We start from the raw sequence: 21643 nt of genomic DNA on the forward strand, positions 1-21643 counted from the left end.
ACATATATAGTAAAATTAAGTACAGAGAAACTTTTATGAAAAGTGGCTTAGATAACAGAATCTTAGCCAGGAGAGTTTGGGTGAGTACCCTAGCTTTTGAGAGCTGTGAAAATATCACTGATTTCAATGCAGAAACACTAGCCAAATTTATAAATCGAGTCAGTCATCTTGTGGACTTCATTTAAGGTTTGCTTTGTTAATTTTTGGTATATCCATTAAATTTTGGAACCAATAAAAACTTTTCTGTGATTGAATGTAGCACAGCTCTGACAGTGGGAATTCATCGTTCTTCTGCTCTTTATTGGCTGACATAAAACATAATTACTGGTTGCTGATGGAAATCCGCGTTAATTTACTGTGCTCAGATGTCCATATGTGCGCTGACTTTTAAAAACAAGACTCATGTCCGTGGCTTAGATAGTCTTTATCCTTCTTGTTTGAATTCTTCATGCACAAGAAGGGGGAAAACTAGCAGTGGTGAAAAAAGTGCTGCTTCAATACTCGTAACTTTTCAGTTCTATCTGGTGTTGTCTTGCATGTTATACATACTTATTAGACCATTGAAGATATATGCTTCATGTTAAATAATTCTTACTGCTGACTTCAAATCATTGTTGCGATAAACATGTCTGGAAATAGTTGGCCTGTTTAATCATTAGACTTTGAAAAGTTAATGCTCCATTGAGTAAAGCATAAAAATACAGATCTTGGAGAGTATGCTGTGATTTCATAAAAATGCCACTAAAACACCATCCTTTTGTACAAGAGTTAAACTCAGTAATTTTGAGTTCTAAATTCTGGAGTGCTCAGTGATATCTCTTCCAGTCTGATCTTTTACTGTGAACACAGAAATAATATTTCAAGCAGGGTATATTGAAGGAAAATGTTGTTTTTCTAAAATCATGACTTGCAGCACAGAGGGTTTCCGTCAGAAACTAGCTTGTGTTTTTGGTGTATTACAACATAACACCTAATCATATACTATTACATTAAACATTTTAATATATCAATTTCAGCCGGCTAATGGATTTAAATTATAACTTTGACTTGGCATGCTTTATTAAAAGTCTTTTTACCAGAGCTGTTTGAATTCCCGTACATATATGGGTGTGAGAAACATCGAAATGTGAATAATTCTCAAAGCAGATCAGTTTTTTTGTGATTGCATTGCCCATGTCTGCACCAGTTCATCCTTGTAGCACCTGTAATAAGTTTTGCAAGTTTTAGCCCAACTGAACTGGACAGAATGGAAGGTCCACAAGGACTTCTGTAAGTGCCACAGTAGTCAGCAGGTCACTAGAGGGGTGTATCCTAAACCACTGACTTTCTGGGAGAAAATGCACTTGATCTGCGGGGAGCAGCATCAGCCATATGGCCAACGACATGTCTGTGCCTGTGGCCTCTGCAGCCAGCCCCGATGTGTCTCTCCCTGACTCCCAGAATTGTGCCATCAGCCTCTGCTCCTGCGCAGATTGGCATGGGAGTTGTGGAGAAGGGGATGTGGGAATGAGCAGGACACGGACTGTTGAAAATCAGTCATTTTCAGTACCGCTGAACAATTTGTTATTCCTTACGCTGCGATTTTAAAGCAGCGTGTATAAATATTGGTGCGTGACTACTGGTTTGCCAGTAGTGCAGTAACTTCTGCTTGTGGTGTGCCGGCACTGCAAACCTGGGGACTAGAATATGCAGGCAGTGACAGACAGTTCATTGACTGGATCCTGCTAATGGAATATTGATTCGGACCTAGGTAATTACATTAAATAGTAGGGGGAAGGTATATTAGATGAAAGAGGGTGCAGGAAGAAAAAGGAAGAATAATACGCACTATTGCAGGAAGAAATTAACTTTTCCACATTAAATGAAAAAAGTATTATTCCGCTAATGTAAAATGTAAATTTCTTTACAATAACCCGAAAGCTCAGAAATTTTCTTGATTTGTTTGTGTGTTCAAAGTCTTAAACATCAAAGAAATTGTTGTCCATGTAATGGTCCGTGTGAAATACACTGGTAATTCTTAGACTTTTAATGAAAAATAATTGCATTACTGCTTATATGTTATTTAAATAATTAGGTATAAACAATATTCTGAACTCTTAAAATTAACTTTTAGTTTTTTCTGAGGCTGTAGATCCTTTTTTTCCCCACTGGAAAGCATTACATTTTATTTATTGCTCATGTGTTTGATTTGCAAAATCTTTCCCTTGCAAAAAGCAATAGTTCATTTTTTTTCTTTAGCATCCTGATTTGAAATCTGTACTGAATGATGCAATGCGTGTTATATTGCACTACTAGCAAGCGCTATACCATAGAGATTTTCTGTGCGAAGGAAATACAGGGAGTATAAGTTATGAATGATAATGTTTTCCCTATGAAAAATTGCTTTTCTCATTGCAAGGAGCAATTTCTTTCATAAATTCCCAGTAAGGGTTTTTTTTCATACATCTCTCTATTACAATGTCAATTGCTATAAGCTGCCTGAATTCCTGAGTAATTATCTGTGATCAGTTATTGTTATAGATAAATTCATATGCATGCAAATATATATGTATGCACATGCATATTCATGTAATTGTTGTTGACTGTGAGTTGTTTGAGCAGCCTTCAGCAAATTCATGACAAAAATAAATTAACTTTTTTCATATTCTCATTAATGCACATTCAAAAGAATCTTGTTACTAATTTAATTTTTGTACGCTTCTCTCTGAATTGTTATCAATATATGTAATATACCTTTCCTGAACTGATATAACTTTTACATGGAACTACCAATTCTGCAAGACCCTAAGCTAAATGTCTGACCTAAGTGAAATGGTCAGTGTCGACACCACATTTCCAAAAGACAAGCCCATCATTTATTCTCTGAACTTTGAATAATTCACCATGGTTTAAAATTCTAATTTTTTGTCATGTACTGAATCTCTAATCCTCTGTAATCTTGCATTTCTGCCTTATAGTTCATTTTAAGAGGTACTTTTAAAAATTGAGAAAATGAGACTTTCTATGGTAGGACAATTGGTTTTTACACAAAACCATGATTATTGTGAAATTAATAGCAAAGTTGAATTGGTCACAAGGTTTTAGTAACAAATAATAAAGGTGGGTGGTTATTGGACAGTGTACTACACATGTACAGCTTCATTAGATATTGCTGAGAAGGATGCAGCACATGAACAAAGAGCAAAGAGTACTGGAAAGGTATAGTAAAGGCTTGAGACATCTTCTCCTTGAAATAAAGCCAGTGCAGTTCCCTGGAGTTCTAAAGAAGAATTTTGGGTGTAACTTAAGTATTTCTGAGAGACATAATGTATCGGCAGTGGCATGCAGCATGGTGGGCACTGGGAAACAATTGCAGGAATGGTACTCACTAATGCAGGCAATATTTGGTAATAATTTTTAAAAGTTAGCAGATCATGGTCTAATATGTTTTGGGAAGTAATATCTACTAGGTGATCCTTTGGCTTTGTTTGTTTATCACGGTATCCCCGGTCAGCATATTCCACATAGCTTGTTTTCATACACATATGGAAGAGGTCAAGCCATCACAGATGTCTGGCTTACATATGTTTTTTTAATTGAAGCCATATGCAGATCAGTCCTTACTTATTACTGAAGTAAAGTAATTGGAAACAATTTATCTTGTGATGTGAAAAGAAGCCACAAGATAAACTAACTTCCTTCATCCTCTTGGGTCTTACTTTTGTGCGTATGAGAAAAGAAACGCTGCCACAGCTTTATTTTTCTACTGGTATTTTTTCTGAGAGTTGACATTGAAGCTATTAAATATGCACAGATGTCAGCTTGACAGAAGACAAATGATGTATGGATGGTGCAGTACATTCACCCTTTTATGTTAGTATGTTTGTGAAAAGGTTTTGTTATTTCGTGCTGCTGTAATATTAAGGTTTTGCTCAAAAAATGAGAAAATATTAAATGCATTTTAAAATGAAGAATTTTTAAAAATGTAAATTCTTTTCCAGGGAGTTTAGATCTAAAATCTTTATGAAGATAGAGTTGAGCAGAAAATGTGAATTAAAAGTACAGTGGGTGAACAGTTATGAAAGGCTCAGAGGGATGCTGCTCAAGTTCAAAGGAAAAGTAGTAAAAGCATTCTTTTTTGGAGAAACTTGAGTGCTATTTTAAGCACAGGTTAGGATCAATCTCTCCTGTTTCTGAATCTGATGGTTCATTGCCTCCACAGAAATGACTCTGTTGATGGTTCAGAGGTGCAAATGACCATGCTCCACTTTACAACTGAAATGAGATGACAGTTCTCCTTCCAGAGGGAATTTCTTCTCTTAAAAGTTTCCTTTTTTAAAGCTTTTGTGAGAATGGGCATAAAATAGACAAATAGTTGTTTCAGTGGTCTGGGTGATTCCAAGCAAAACATAGAATATCTAAACCAGCTGACCACCAATATTTTAGTCCTATTCTGTTTGTAATATGTCAGACAATTTCAATATAACAAATACCTGTTACATCTAGATCATATATTTTGATCTAGAAAATACAAAAGTTTGTTTTTACTGCATATTGTTTAAAAAAAATCATAAAACATCATTCTTTCTTACCATCGGTCTATAGCCCCTGCTACACACTTCCAGTCTGGGCTACAATTTTAAATAATATTAATTAAACAGAAATATAAATATATATATATATGAGAGAAATAGAAAGGTATAGATATTTAGACCATGTAAAAACAGAAAAACATTCAAGTACTTTCTGAATGAGTAATCTAAATCTGTGAAGAAGAATATAAGAAGGTTTTAGAAGTTAAAAAATAAATACATCTCTCCAAGGGGTAGAGAAAATAGAAGGAAGAAAACAGAAAAAATGTATGGGAGAAAATTAAGATACCCCTTGAACATGGCCAGCAGACTCAGAGAGTGGTATGATCTTTAAATATATATCTGGATGTATTACAGAGTGAAGCTTCTGTATGTTGAAGTGGCCCAAGTCATCTGAGATCAGATGTTGTGATCAAGGCATTTTTTTATTTGCATAAAGTTCTTTGTACTTGACGTTGTTATGGCATTAAGCAATCTACATAATTGAATGGCAGATTTCATGTTTTCACAGATCTTAACCAAAAATTATGTTGATGGTGTGTCATGATGTGCTGGTTCATATAGAGTGGTGGGATATAATTTTAAAAGGCATTTTAAGAAATTCACACTTCTCTCACTGATTAGCTTGACAGAGATACTTGTGTATACAATTTGTTTGATGTTGTAGGACATTTTAAATGCCTGTGCTACATGTAATTAATTGAATTTTCTCATAACTTTTTGTGCTTTACATACTTGTACCACAGTAAAATATTCTCACTGTCTCTCTCCATAGATATGCATACATACATAAACAGAAACATTAAGATGTTCCAGTTTATTCAAGCTTATCCAATAGAGTATTTGTATATTACAGAATTTAAATCAAGTTGACTTCGTTAGGATTAAGCAGACCAAGAAGGCTTTATGCAGTTTGGTCAGAGATCTGTAGCAAGAGCTACAACGTAAAAGCTACTTAAAAAATGTTTAGGCAGGAGATAAGACCACTGGTCAATTCTTGATGCTCCTAACTGTTTAATAATAGAAACTAGTATAGTGTGCGATTTTAGCCTGGCATGTAGTGGGTCAAGTCTGGTGACCCTTCTGGGATCCATGAACAAGAAAACTGCATACTATGTCTGTGATCATCTCTCGATCATCTTTTATCCATAGTGATGCCAAGGTCCGGTCTAGCCATATATTTTTTCATGTTTTCAGAGGAGGTGTCTGCAGCAATGTCACCTCATCTTCTGCTTTTCTCTAACTCAGTTCCTCTTACCAGCTGTCAGGTCATTTGACTCTCAACACTTAAACATAAATTTAACATTTTACTTAAATACCACATTCTGAAAAAACTTTTTCAGAAGCTCTTGATGGTCTTTTTGAATCCAGTTTTTAAAGGAAAGCCTATCATGTTCTAATCCTTATCTGAAATCAGAAACGCATGACTTTTTCAATAAAAACTTTTCAAAGCACCTTAATTATGCTTGATTACATTTGTATGCATCAATTACAATGGAAATGCTAAAGCTTCTGCTGGAAGTAAAAAATATAATGCAAATGTCAAGTTCTTAAGTTAAAATATTTAATCTCAGCACTATCTACTTAACGTATCTATTTACAAGATAATAGGAAGGTATATGAAGTGCTTAGAAGCACTGTGACAAGTTCCAAATTATAGACTCAGGAGACCAGAAAGAACTGTGACACAATTTGCTCTGAAATGTAGGATAATTATAATGGAAGGGAGGACTAGGGGGAGGAAAGCTACACAAAGGAAAAAATCGAGGTGTTTCAGATAATGTACTCTAATTTGTATTATGATATTGCATAGTAACATGATATTAACATAGTTATTAATAAATTGCATACTTTTTATGAAATATCGTTGTGTTCTGTGCACATAAACTAGGTTATAATACTGCAGTTTAACTGTCATAATAAACTGGTAGACAAATGTTAGTAAACATAGCGAGAAGGATTGTTTTTATTACATAGTGTTGCTAATTTACTGATTTAGAATGAGAAGAGCTCTAAAAGAAAAAGCTGAAACAAATTTGGGCAATGTTTTACTTGAACTGCAGTCCCCAGCCATTAAGATGGAATGTATTTTTCTTAAGACCTGTATAGTTTGCAAAACAACACAGACTAGGATTTTATATAATTTTTAAAATACATAAATTATTGAATATTTTAGTTATAGTAGCACATACCCAGATGTGCCCCCTGTTTTCTTCCTTTCCCTAATGCAGAGCAAAGCAAATTTATTTAGTAAGCTAGGCTGCTTTTGTAATTTGGGAAATTGATCCTGATTAATATCCAAATAGGTATAATTTTGTTTGTTAACATATTTCAGTGTGCAGCACAGCATCTCCTTGCTATAAAGTAGCTGCAATGGCCATTAGGATAGTAATTCCACTAGACATTTACTACATACAGATAAGTTAAACCGTGGAGAAGTAGGGGTTTCTGATAAGACATTGTGAGAATTAGGTCATGCTGGGTTGAATTTCCTCTTGTTCAGATGCCTCTTCTGCTCACAGAGTATGTGATTATGAGCGCTACCCAATTAAAACACTACTGTGCAGTGACAAGTCTGACACTGTATGAACTACATCTGACACACAGTTTCCTTAAAACTTACACGGTTTCTTTGTTTTACTTTTCAGTAAGTGTTGTCAAAACTTAATTTTATTATAGTCATTGTCCTGTTTTTACCATTCTGGATATGTGTTAAGTTTTAGGTTCCAGCTTCTAGACCTGAACTTGTATACTGGATTCATATGGTCACTAATGGATTTTGCTAGCTGGTTTTAAATGGAGGATATTTTTAGGCATCATACAAGACTGCTCTTAGATAAAGATTGGAGAGACATGGAATTGATGGGTGGCCTATTAGATGGTTAAGGAATTGGGTGGTTAGCCACATTCAAATAGTTACAGTCAGTGGTTCAATGTACAAATGGAAACCACTAACAAGTCATGTTTTTCAAGGGTCTGTACTGGGACCAATAATGTTTAATAATGACATAGAATCACAGAATCATTTAGGCTGGAAAAGACCTCAATCATTGAGTCCAGTGGGACTGAGTGCACCCTCAGCACGTTTGCACTTGACCTCAAGATGAATGGTGTAGTTGATATGCTAGAGGGAAGGGATGCTGTCCAGAGAGACCTTGAGAGGCCCCTCTACTCCTCTCTCGTGAGACACCCACTCCCTGCAGTACTGCATCCAGCTCTGGGGTCCCCAGGACAAGAAGGACATGAAGCTGTTGGAGTGAGTCCAGAGAAGGCCATGAAGATGATCGGGGGCTGGAGCACCTCTTCTGTGAAGACAGGCTGAGAGAATTGGGGTTGTTCAGCCTGGAGAAGAAAAGGCTCTGGGGAGGCCTTACAGCACCTTCCAGTACCTGAAGGGGCTTGTAAGAAAGATGAAGACTTTTTACCAGGGCCTGTAGTGACAGGACAAGGGGTAACAGTTTTTAACAGAAAGAGGGTAGAGTTAGATTGGATGTAAGGAAGAAATTTTTTATGCCGAGAGTGGTGAGACACTGCCACAGGTTGCCCAGAGAAGCTGTGGATGCCTTGTCACTGGAAGTGTCCGAGGTCAGGCTGGATGGGGCTTTGAGCAACCCGACCAGGTGAAAGATGTCCCCACCCATGGCAGAGGCGTTGGACTAGATGATCTTTAAAAGGTCCTTCCTGGGCCAGGCTATTCTGTGATTCTAAACAAAAAGTAAGCACTAGTTATGCCAAAGCTGTAACTATTAGCAGACTGCAAGTCAAGTAATATTTTTTTTCTATCTGCATCCCACTCTGACAGAACTTTAACACTACCAAATATAATACGCTAATTACAAGGTATAATTCATTCTTTTAGCTCAATTTATGTCATGTCTGTTCACATAGAATACCAATCTAGATCTTTTAGCACTTTATCTGAAATCTGTAATAAATGCTTAAAGTAGGTCATATTCTGTCGAACCAAAGTTTAATACATACTTTTAATTTAGCATTTTAAATGGTATTGTAAAACTTGTTTACTTGTTTGGATAATTTCAAAAGAAGGACCTTTGTGATTTACATGAAAAATCTATTTTACCTCCTTCAAATTGCTATTCATATAAAGGATATTGAGCTTGTAAATTCTTTTTAAAGAGGAAAACATGACACACCTGACTGAAATGCAGTGCTTGATGTACTTTGACATCATACTATTTTGATAACTTCAGTTTGAAGTTGTATCATAAAAATATCACCACAAAATTATAACAGATGAAATCAAAGAAATGTTTAGAGAAGAGTATTTTAGAATAAAGTTTCTACTCTGTTTTCTGTTAGGCCTTTAATCTTTAAAAACATACCTCCAAAAAGAAAAAAAGTGCTTTGATGGTTTTCATTCTATTTAAGCGTCAGAACAGCTTAAGCTAAACTCATTATTTCGTATTTTTGCTTTTATTAAACAGGCTTTATTTGCCTGTTCTTATTCATGAAGTGCTAAATGACTGTACGCTGTTGCAAACACTGTAATTTTCGTTGCGAAGCTATGGCCTTTGCAGGAGCAGTGCACACAGCGATGCAGGGAGTTGTGGGATCCCAGCTGGCACATCGTGGTTTTTCCCAGAGGAGATTCCAAAAGCCCAGAGCTGCTTTGGGGAATTTTCTCTCCTAGTCATCTCGGAGCCCTGCGCTGCATCCGTGCCCCAGGGAGACAGGTGGGGAGAGGTCTCATGCTGTTGTACCGAGAGCGTGTGAGTGTGTCCATGGGGAGCAGGAGGGCTGGCGGAGGTGAGCAGGCAGCCTGGAAGGGACTAGACCTGCTTTGCCAGCAGAGGAGGGGCAGAGCCTCCCTGCAGACCTGCCTCAGATGTTGGAAATCCACAATAACTTTAAGTCAACTCATGTATAATCTGAGAATGGGTTGAAAACCAGTCTGTAGTGGGGAAGATGTGCCTGCAGTTTGAGCTTTTACATTGATTTCCTAATCCTCCTCTCTATACAATGGTGCTGGGACTTGGAAAAAGGCCACGGCAGCATCTTCCTCTGGCAGTTCACAAATATGTCAGCTTACAGCAACTGGGAAACTGAGCCCTGCGGGGGACTGGAGTGTGCCATGAGCCCAGATGTGCTGCTTTCAGGGTGGGCTGGGAGGGAGAGCGGGGAGCAGCCTGCTGTGCTATGCACGTTTGTGTGCTAGGGGCACATCTGCCCTGTGGTCGTTACCGGTCCTGAGCTGTTGTCTGAAACTGAGGGCTCCAGCTGTGGTAGGACTGGACTGATAAATTGTAGGGGTTCTTTAAGTTTATGCATGAAACATGAAAATGGGAGTGTAGCACAATATTTAGGCTGTGGTATTTTCAATGCCTTAACGTGGTGAATTTCATGTAAGATACCTGATTTTCAGTCAGGGTTGTTTCCTTTCATCTCCTCAGTCAGATCCACTGCTCTGCACTTTTATTTCTCTGAATCTTACAGTTCGGTGAAAATTAACATTCTCAAAATATCACCTACAGAAAAAGCTGTATATGCCTCCATGTGTTTATACATATTTATGCACATATTATACCAACTACTTACATGAATGACAACATCATGAAAAACTACTATAATTAGAAATAAATCTGGTTTTAAGGTAAGTTTAAAGTCATTACTTAAGCAATATAAACTATTTAGCTAAAATTATATCCTGTGTCAACTAAATTTCAATGTGCATCCATTTTTTACCTCTGTATGTCACACCATAGCAAAACAATTTCATTATATTAGTACCTTTAAGTATATAATTCTGACTTTTTTTTTTTTCCCCAAGAAAGAAATAAATTCTTCTTATATTGCAGGTATTTCTTGCTCTACATTTGATCTTCAGGTGTTAATGTTTGCAAAAAATTGATTAGCGCTTATCACTTTTTTCCATTATACTTGATATTTTTTGTCTTAGTATTTCCTACAACAATTTGGTCTATTTTTTCTTAGTAGCTAGAATTTTCACAAATAAAATATTAATTTGTGTTGTTATTACAAACATGCAATAAGATATGAAAACACCCTAAGCCATACCTGAAGATTTTTTTTCATTCCACTTCTTTGAATATGTAAAACCCACAGGTGTTATATTGTCAGATGGATAAAAAATGTACTGAATTTTCCTACTGTCTTTTAAAAATGGAACTTCACACCAGAACCTAGGTACAAAGCAAGCAGAGTTCTTAGCTGGAATTGTGATACGGGCAGGGAGCAGGAGGGTTCATTGTCATAATGTATTTAGCTATTTCTGCAGTTTGAATTTATGACATAAAAAGGAAGAAATACCTGTTTGGATGCAGATTTCCTATTTTTCAATTTCCAGTATGCATTTTTAACTGTATGGAATATTCAACAAGGTATCTCTTACATCATGTCTTCTGCTCTGCACTAGAAAAACATCAGTCTATTTCAAGTTGTTAAAAAAAACTGGTATTCTCTCCTGTCTTCTGAATTCTAGCACTTATGACAACAGCCACCTGTTTTTCCTGTACTTAAAAAAAAAAAAAAAATCAACTGCAAAAGCTCTTGAGGCGATCAGTCCTGTCTCTTCCTTCTTGCCACCCTACAACAACCTTAATCACTAGGAAGACTGAACAGGCGTCTCAAACTGAACAGCAGAGGAGAACTAAGGGGCTGGCAGGAATCCTCTCTGATAGTTTGAAAATTGCAGAATTAAAGAATGAATTTGCTAAAATTGAAAACTGTGTTTTACAGACAGCAAGCAGACTTCGCCTTAAACCCGAGCCATCTTGCTAACCAGTGTCACTTTAAGCATAGCTTCATCTTGGCATTATTACTAATGATATTCTTCTATAATAAGCTTTTCTGGCTCTCATCTCACATTTGTGTTTAATTTCTCTCTCTTGAAATCCTTCTTTCCATCTCCACTCATTGAATAAGGCATCAGGAACTGCTGAGCTCCAACCTAAAATATACTACTGAATTGCTCTGTCACTGAACAAATCAAATCATCTCTGTGTAACTCTTTTTTATGTGTGTGCAGGTAATAGTGCTATCACATATACTCAGTGGATATACAGAATTTCTTACTGTTTGAATAACACTTTTATGTGAAGAAGCTTAAGTAAACATTTAATAGATTTACTAGTCGCATCTTTCTTTGTTCCAGATTTGCTGCTACTCTGTCCCTTTCTTCCAGCAGTTCCCCTTTCTGCAATATACCTGTCAGGCCCGTTTGAGTGAAATGGAGTGTAGTCGGCTTGAGTCTACTAAGCAGTTTCATGATCCAGATTTCTGATAATTTGACAAACTGTATGGCTGTGTAGTTCTTCTAAACAGACAGCATTTGGGGTTGCTTTAATAGTCAGTATACGTTCTCTAAACCTTTATGTTCATTTTCACTAATAAAGTAATTTGATAAAAATGATTATGCAACAACCTTAAGCATCATGAAACAAAACCAGGGGGTGGAAAACACCTTGGGGGGTTTTTTTTCCCTGCTCTTGGTATGAAAAATAATCCTGCCTATGCTAATGGCACCCTCTTGTCTCTTTTAGAGGTGTTTTTCTTTTAAAACCAGAAATTATATCTAGGATTTACTGTGCAAGAAAAGATATCACCTGCCAGGAGATAGAATTTTACAGGCCCAGGAGCATCATTCCTATGGTGTGTCTCACAATAACAGTACATATTTAACACAGTGAGAGCAGAATATATGGCTGTGAAAACTGAGCTCTGATATGGTAGCTGTGATAGTCTTAAACCTGCCAGACTAAATCATTATCTCAGTTAGCATCATGCAGATGAGATGCCTACAGGAATCAGGAGAGATCTGGATACTTTGTGTCATGTATACAGAACAAGGCTACCCACCTACTCACTCATTATCATAAACTGCAACTCTTCCATCTGTGTTTTCAAGCACATTCACTGAATCATAATCGATGCAGTTCAAATTTGTGTGTGTACCCACTGGTTTGCTCTTTGCTCCTCTGGAACAATCTCCTTGATACCTAGTGGGGGGTGTCCCTGCCCGCAGCAGGGGGGTTGGAACTAGGTGATCTTTAAGGTCCCTTCCAACCCAAACCATTCTATGATATCCCATCACCTTGGTTGCTGACTAGGAAAGCTCACAAGGGGCCATAGCTTCCTTCAACAGTTTTCTTCTGGGGCTTCGTGGCATCAGAGCTTCAGCCTGGCAAACAGATCGCAGGGAAGGTGGCTGTGGAGAGAGAAACGTGTGCAGCTGACACGAGGTGAGCTGTGGTGCAGTAAACTAGGATGAGGTGCTTGGAGGCAATACTTTCAGGGATTATTTTTAACCACCCTTTTTCCCAAGTTATAGTTGGTTATGGATGCTTCATTTAAAAATTAAGATCTTGGATTTGAGGCAAGCTTAAATTTAGAGCAATACAATGTCTGTCTTCTACAGAGATATTGATTCACTGTCATTTTTGTAATATTTTTATCTTTTCCACTCTATTGTCTTGCTAAGTCTCAGCTAACCCACTGACTTGCATCAGCACTTTTACTGTGCTGAAAAATTTCCTTTCATCTTCTGATTATCTATGTATATTATCTATTGTTTGCTATATTTTAAATTTTATATTGATATTAATTGAGGTTATCATTGTCATGTTAATTAATAGAATTTAAGATAAAACAAAGAACTTTCTCACTAGGTAGATTTCCTCAAACACATTTTTTTGTTCAACTCTCTGTGTTTTCTAATGACTTGAGATCGTTCCGGTTGATCACACCACTAGTATCTAGCATGTTTTCTTCAAAATTCCAGCATTTATTCTCTGGTAAAAGTGTACTGACTTTTATAGATTCACTATTTCCTTTCCTGCTTGACTTTTCTTGTAAGTAAACTGATAGGTTTCCAGAGCTTTTATGCACTAATGAATTATTGGGAGAAACGTTTTCTGCTTGTTTCCACAGGGATAACCAAGGTTGGACTCGGAAATAAAACCAGGAGGATCTGGTTTATCATCCTTGTAATGTGTTGTTGATCATGGAAAATCAAACTCTGTTTGAGGGGAAACCGAGTGTTGCCTAGCTGGTTGCTAGCTGGTAAAGGCATCCCAATGCATCCACTTACTCATCATCTTGGCATGAGTAGAAGTTGAGAGAAAATAGAGCAGGGGAGGGAATTCCTTTGGTGCTTTAATAAAAGAAAGATTAGCTGGAAATATTAAACAGATGGCATCTAATATCAAATACAACTTTCTTTTTAACTTTGACTTTTCCAAAGTAGAATGAATTCCTTTAGTGATGCTGTTGCTAACAGTACAGTATTTGTTCTGGAAAAAAGATTGAAAATTGTTCACATCTGTGGCTAAACTAATGTAACCTTCATTTGTTTCACTATTCAATCTGAAACTGGATGCTTCCAAACCTCATTGACTGATTGTGATGCTTTAGGCATGATACATATATAACAATGAAACAAATTTTGTCACTGGTATCTAAAATTATTTTAAAATCTAAGTTCTTTGCAGTAAACTAAGACAGCAAAGTGTTTCCATTCCTTGTAGGCTGCCCTCCAAGCTGGAGGCAGGGGGCTTGGTTTATTTTTCAGAGGCAACTTTGAGAGGGACAATGGCTGGTGGAGAAGGCACGGTCCTAACTACCAGCTGTAAGTGGTCCAAACAACTTTACCAAGCATTTGTTTGTATGTTGTTTGACTTCCGTACAGTTCTGTTTCAGAAACTTATTAGTCAATACATTGTGTTGTCTGTGGTTCTTTATCCTCTGTTTTGAGGAAGATGTTTAGGCAGAAAAGTTAGCATGTGATATTCATGATCAGTCATCCTATGTAACATATGCATAGTTGAAATTAACAGTGGTCAATCAATTCATACTCTGATAGTTGTTTTTTGTTTAAATCTTCATTAAATTCTTTCATATGCTATATCCTGTTGTGGCAGCAAGAAATCTGGGTTCAATTCAGTCTGAGACTTTCTATGTGAATTTGAGTGAATTATTTCATGTATATGAGCTGAGCTATCTCATGTATATGAGCTTGTTACCTGAGTCTAAGCAAGGAATTGGCTTGGTGAGAAAAGGAGAGAGACGTGGATAATGGGAAAAGGGACTTGTGTGTGGAAAACTTTACTTAGATTCAAACCGCTCACCCCCCCATCAGAATTAGAACAATTGAAGAAAAGCCATTAAGAACTGTTAAATATGAAGACACTGTCACTGTCTGAAGCCTCTGAACCACTAACAGCTGTTACTACGTGTCTGTTCTGTGCTCAGATTCTTCCTTACGCAGTCATTGGAACAGAAGTACTACGTCTTTGCTCTGACCTGATTTGACTGTTCCCACATTACATCACATATGGGACAGCTGCTTACCAACAACAGCGGGGTTCAGGAAGGAATTTTCCTGTAAAAGCCTGTCACCAAGGCTATATAAAATTTTAGACCTTATTCACAGTGTAAGTGAAAGGGAAGTTCTGCTAAGGCTAAGTTATTACAAGCTAGTGGAAGGACTAACACAAATCCAAGTGAGTGAGATCCAGTGCAGTGGGACGGCTAAAGACCTGCTCTGAGGTAACAAATATCCCAAACGGCTACTTAACCCTGAACCGCATCAGGTAGGGGATAGTGGACTGACTCATCTTCACTTTTTGAAAAATGGGAAAGACCTTGAGAACCAGCATATGGGGATTCTTTTTGCCTTCCTCTCAGCGCCTTAGTTGGACTGATGGATTTGGGGACTCTAGCATTGTGAGTGTTGATGACAGCAGAGGTGGTTGTGCTAACAAGGTGGATGCATCCTGTATGTTCTAAACAAAGTAGCCTGCTGCTTAGTCTAACACCAGGCGTCCATAACTATCCTGTCCTTTCAGCCAATACCATTCAGAATGTTTAACCTCACAGTTTTGTTCACCTAGCTGCAACACACCATTTCACTTAATTGTGTATCTTCTTCTTTCCCCTCAGAATTATGGTTTGGAGACTGAAAACCTGAGAACTTTATCTCACAAGCTGAATGCCTCAGCCAAAAATCTTCAGAACTTTATAACGGGTAGAAGGAGGAGTGGCCATTATGATGGCAGGGCCTCCAGACGACTGCCAAATGATTTTCTTACCTCCGTAGTTGACCTGATTGGTGCTGCCAAGAACTTACTAGCCTGGCTGGACAGGTAACTTACTATTTCTTCATCCTTTATGCATGAGAATAATTCTTTGGGTTGTTTTCTGTTTGTTCTTTCCTTTTTCTCCTCTAGTTTTTTATTCTAATACTAAAATGGCAGTTCTGGAATTCTAGCTCTAGATTTGGGGTTGCAAATTTCTCAAATATCAGAGGTGAAATGTAGTACCCTTTTCTTTCAGGAGGGTGTTAAAGTTTCCTCTAGTTACTTTTTCAGATTCTTTTCAGTCTGATAGTATTTTGTGCAAAATGAATGCTTTTGTGCTATTCCAAGTTGTCATCTCACTGCCACAAATGGTAACGTCATCAGTAATTTCAGAAAGAAGGGTAAGAAAGAAAAGATTGTGGAGTTTGAACTGTCCTTCAGCCATGAAAAAGACTCAAAAAAGCTGGAGCTGAGTAAATCAATTAAGAATATTTGAAATAAATTACAGTTCCTGCTTAGTTTGAAAATTAAATTCTTATTAGATTTGTTTGTCAAAAGTAGGATTGATGTATTAGGTCCAGTTGTGGTGTTGGTTAATGCTCAACAATCAACCATTGTTGTGTTTGGGGGGAGCGGGGGTGTGTTTTGTTTTGTTTTGTTTTTCATTTACAAATTGAGAATTTGATTAAAAGTATCTCTCTGAATAAATGTAGTTAAAATTTTGACTGTGGAAAGACAGAAACCAAAACATAAAATAGCATCAGAGTATTTCTGTTTTGTTTCTCTTTCTTTGGAGTTATAGCAACGGATAGCTTTATCTTGAATCTGAATGCTCTTGAATGTATAAATGGCACCTTAGAAATCACAGTGAGAGTGAATCACCCTCCTTTACAGGATTTGTATAATCCTGGTGACATCTTCCTAACCTAATGCCAGCAGTTATATTCTCTCAGACTCTGACCTTGTCACTTCTTATAAATTCAAATCGGGTCATATTCAGCTGGAATTTGGAAAGCCTGAAGAAAATTAGAGTGTGCAGGAAGCTCTTAGTGACTAAGTAAATGCTACTTTGCTCTCTGAATTAAGGTGCTAACTGCTGCTGAAGTGATGTCATACTAGAAATGTTGTCTTTTTAATGAGCTGTACAAAGGAAATCTAGACTAACAATGATTTGGAACCTCCTATCTCTACTTTCTACAAGAACAATAACTTCTGATGTTCTGCCCAAAATCCAGTTTATATCCTTCCTGCCATTCTCGTTTCAAAGGCATATTTTACAAAAGTTGTGTAACTTGCTGATGGAGATTGTCATGATTAGTAGTGTAGATTGTCATTTCTGTAGTGTAGAACTGATCTCTGTATTTACATATATCTTCTAAATGTCTCTGAAGCCTCAAAAAAACAGTAAGACTGTGCTATTGGAAACTATAGCCATTATTTCAGGACTTTTTTCCTTGATTAAACCATAGAACAATTAGCCAACCTGATTATATTTGCCTCTATGAAAACAAATTTACTGACCATAAATCTGTTTAACAACTTCTTATACTGCAAACAGCAGTTATAATCCTTAATGCTGTATAAACCTATCCTTTGTCACAGGTCTCCATTTGTCAGCGTGACGGAATACTCACTGCTGAAAAACAACATTGTTCAACTGTGCCTGGAACTAACAACTATTGTGCAACAGGTAGGAGTGGTTATCTTCTGCTCCGAGTCCTCTTCATACTGTTGCTTAAAAATTGCAATGGTAAAAACATGGCTAAGCTTTTACTTCACCAGAAAAATTGTTTTAGTATTACCTCTCTGTTCTTTGCGTGTTCTCTTTCTCTGGGAATGATGGGAAGATTTTTTTGGACTTTGATTATCCTCATGTGCCTGGATAGATTGAAGAACAGCGTGAAGTTAAAAATAATCCATTTTGCTTTTCAATAGACAATTTCATATTGGGTTATCTACCACCACGCAAGTGTTAAACAAAAGAATAAAACCACCGTGGGAAACAGCTTAACTACTGCTAACAGTTTATTACAGATTAAAATATGAATGATCAAAAAACTTTCAGGCATAAGTTCTTACAATACATACGAATATATCCAGAGCACTGTGGCCTCTTCACTTAAAGGAGAGCCAGGTACATGAAAGATGTTTAGTGCTTAACATGAAATAACATTCATGACATTAAATAAACCAAATATGGAACAAATAAGGGTAGTAGTATTATCATCACTGACATTCATTACTTAATTGTAATGTAGTACAGTCCACAGGTACATAAAATTAATTTATCTGGTTCTGTAGTACTACATAGTATACAAATAATAATAGTCTCTGACAGTGTCTGCCCCTGGAGTAAGAGAAGAGGTGACACACAGGTACAGGAAGACAGAGTGGAAATTTGTTTTACAAATATTTACAGTGAGCTTCTCCTCTTGTGAGTGGATAAAAATATTGATGAGACAAACCAGTGTTATTCGAATACACAGAGAGGCTAGAGAACAGGCCTTGGAATGAAGCAAATAAGAAAGATGAAAGTTTTGTAGGAGGGAAAGCAAGAAAGCTCAGCTAAAGCTGTAGCTTTGTAAGCACCTTGAACTGGCCCTGCCTCTGGTATACAGGGCTCCACTGCCTGCCTCTGTCCTGTGCTGGCACGGTTTTCCATGGAACCTCATAGCAGACCAGTCATTTAATTTAAAAGGTTTCCTGGAGTAGTAGCATTCTGCAAATTTTTTTCCCCCCTCTTCAATTTCATTTTAGTTCTTTGAAAAAAGAACTAAGGCTGATAAAGATCAGTCTTTGTGTTTTACACTATTATCTTTATAATATTCAGCTTTATTCCTTTTAGAAATTTTGTCCTTTTTGTTTTGCACTGCAAAAATACATAGATCCTTTTTCTCTTTTCTTGGTTTAAAAATTCCTATGTAGGCATTTATTTATGTATCTTTATTAAGCTTTCTTTTACAAGGTGTTTATAGTACTAGGCTATTTTTGATTTACAGACTAAGCAAAATGAACTTCTCTACAGTATAAAAAGTTCAGATTCTAATTCCACCCTTCAGCTGATAATGCACTTTGTGCGAGTTGGATTTTTTCCCCCTGGGGTCTAGGTGAAAATAGTATAATTTTGAATTTCTGTCTCCATTTCTGTTCTTTTCACTGCTTTTGGCAGATGAAATTCAGTTCTCCTCTGCCAGCAATAGTTTGGTTCTTTTTTTACAATTCTTCAACTCCACTCCCAAAGCTGTCCTCCTTTTGACAACTTAAAAACAATCGGTCTTTTAGCATAAACTCTGAGACATTCCAAGATGAAAAATGTTTAGTTAGTTCTTCAGGTCGGTTCCAAATCAAGTTTTGTCTTTTCCTTATCTTATTGTCAGATCTGGGTTGTTCGATAGTCATCTGCTAAGATCTTTTTACAATATGCTAAACTTAGCACCAGAAAGAGCAGATAAAATTAAATCATTCATAGGGAGACAGTTTTGCTGTTACTAAACCCGAGGAAAATTGATCTTAATGTGTGAAAGCAGAAATGTCTCACCTAAACCAGAATTGCAGTCTTAACTGTAGGCTAAAATATGAAAGGCATAACTAATAGCAACCTAGATCTCAGATCCTTTCAGATACCCCTTGTTTTATAAATAATATAAATTTTATATATTTAATTTAGTCAGTGTGAAAGTAGCAGTCCAGGCTATGCATTTGGCACATAAGGTTGAAAACATTCCTCACTTAAAGACTTATTTTGTGCAAAATTAACGTGCTTTGTGTGCATACCTTCTAGCTGCTACTCAAAGTGAACTTTCTTCTAAAAAGGGCGCATTACTGTGTAACTTTAGTTTAATACAGACCCTGCTTATGAATCTTCTCACTAGAATGTACTGTATGTATCTGAGTGACATACTCTTAGATATAATAAATAGATTATTTTTTTTTAGCTTTTAGGTCATATTCTTTCTCTGTGTGAGGGTGCAGATGAAATCCTCATTCAACATTTAAACCAAACAGATGAACAGCAATGTTGGGTACTATTATTTACACAACACGTCAAGCAGTCACTTGCTTATCTGTAAATAGTATATTCTCACACTGGTTATAAGAACATTGATTTTTATTCTCTAGTTTTAGACAAGTTTTATACCTGTTCATTTATGCTTGGGAATGTACTTTATTCTGCTAAGTTTTCTTATCCCTCACGATCTCACCTTCACTAAAATAAGTAGGGAAACTATAAAAGAATAGCATTATGCAGAAACATCCTGATTTTGAGGTGCAATGTCCCATCAAAATGTGTTGATGATGTGCAAAAAAAGCATGTTAGATCAGAGCATTGCAAATGTCTGAGATAAATTCAGAGACCATATCACAGATTTTTACCCTAGGTTTAGTCAAATATTTTGTATTTAGGATGAAGCATATGGTTTTTTAAAGCTATCTAGTTTGTACTGCAATTGATAGAAATTGTTGTTTCTTAGTAGTTTTCTGTACCTGGTCTAACTTTTAAATTAGTTCTCCTCTGAGCAGGTGGTTGGATTAGATAACCTCCAGAGGTCCCTTCCACCTGAGTTATTCTGTGATTCAGCAACTGCCATTAAAAATGTGGGTGTTATTTTCAGTTTGAACTTTGCAGACTTCAGCTTTCAGCCCCTCAATCTTATTTTGCTTGCGTTTGCTAAAGAACATGTTGTTACCAAACATCTGTTCACTGTTTTCTAAATATAGATTACCTTAATTAAGCCAAGTAAAATAAGTTACTTAAGTGTATTTACTGGTGTATATTTGCCTGATTTCAGAGCAATCTTGTTCTTTTTAATGTGTGAATTCCAGAAGAGTGTTTGATTTTATGTATGCAAGCAATATACTTTTAAATATCATTTTGTCATATCCACCTTTCAAAGATTGCAGTAGATCTTTACTGCAGTGTTATATTGGGAAACACCACAAGGTTGTAAGTTTTCCTCCAAGCTGCTCTGCTATAGGGTCTCTATTTCTTTTCAGTAGATGACTTAACTCATGCTCTTTTATTGTACTAAGTTAACGAACTAAATATTTTACATGTATTAGTATTTTTATGTGTTAGTTAACTGTCCTCAAGACTTGTCATAAAACATACTTTATGGTGTCTGCAATTTTCAGTAGTACTGGAATTTTTTTCTTTCAGAATTACAAACTAAAATTATGAGTATAGTGTGGGTTAGCACAAGTCCTACTGACCTTTTCTTTTTATGAATATTCAAAGGAATGCTGTTTTACTTTATCAGATTTATGAAGGCATTCTGTACCTTTGAAAGGTAGGATGTTCTGGATAGTGCAGAAGCTAGCTTGTGTGTAATACTGCTGCTGGGACTAGTTTTGTAATTCCTGTATTTTATCATTTTACAGAGGGGAAATAGAATGCAGCTACTAATTTTTTTTTAAGAGTTTTTTAAACTCTAAGAAAAAACACTTTTAACATGTCATCTTGCTTATGGAGGACGTAGAAAGAATATCACTGTAACTATTATTTATTTTCCAAGAAAAATAGATCAGAATTCTATAAATGTTAGTCCTGGAAGTTGTGGGGGTTTTTAATGAGATCCCTGGTGCATTGCTATGTATCAGAGAAAAATAAATGAGAAGAATATTGTGACCTACATATCTTAATATTTTAGTATAATATTGCAAATGCTTTTAACCTCTCCATTAAACTAGTCTGATGTATTTTAAAAAAAGAAAAGTCAATATGCATCTATTTTGGAAGGAATCCCAAAGCCATTAACATTTTAAATGCTAATGTAATCTTGAATGTGCAACATAAGTATAGCTACCATTAATTCTGCTCTACAAAACAGTAAAATTTCAGTTTTACTATACATAAGTCTTCTATTCTTTGACCTGAAGTAATTAAGTTTGTTCAGAATGAAGCTCATATTATATTTCTAGCACAGAAATTAAAGGAATAATTTAGAAAGGAGCGTTAGTTCTGAAGTCAAGCTGTAAGCCCTGTTGTGATCATTTTGTTCTCTTGGTACTTGGAGGGTT

General features: G+C 36.4%; 1 protein-coding gene across 1 annotated transcript in view; it reads left to right on the plus strand.

Annotated features, from left to right (window-relative positions):
- The window catches only part of LOC104643462 (connector enhancer of kinase suppressor of ras 2), a 205289-nt gene that overhangs the window by 79675 nt on the left and 103971 nt on the right, over positions 1-21643 (plus strand). Inside the window, exons 4-5 of the mRNA XM_075763063.1 lie at positions 15489-15691; positions 17228-17315. Of these exons, the coding sequence (XP_075619178.1) occupies positions 15489-15691; positions 17228-17315 (291 nt within the window). The remainder of the gene's footprint in view (positions 1-15488; positions 15692-17227; positions 17316-21643) is intronic.

Source organism: Balearica regulorum, chromosome 11 (assembly GCF_011004875.1).
Source record: "Balearica regulorum gibbericeps isolate bBalReg1 chromosome 11, bBalReg1.pri, whole genome shotgun sequence".
Classification (NCBI taxonomy): Eukaryota; Metazoa; Chordata; class Aves; order Gruiformes; family Gruidae; genus Balearica; species Balearica regulorum.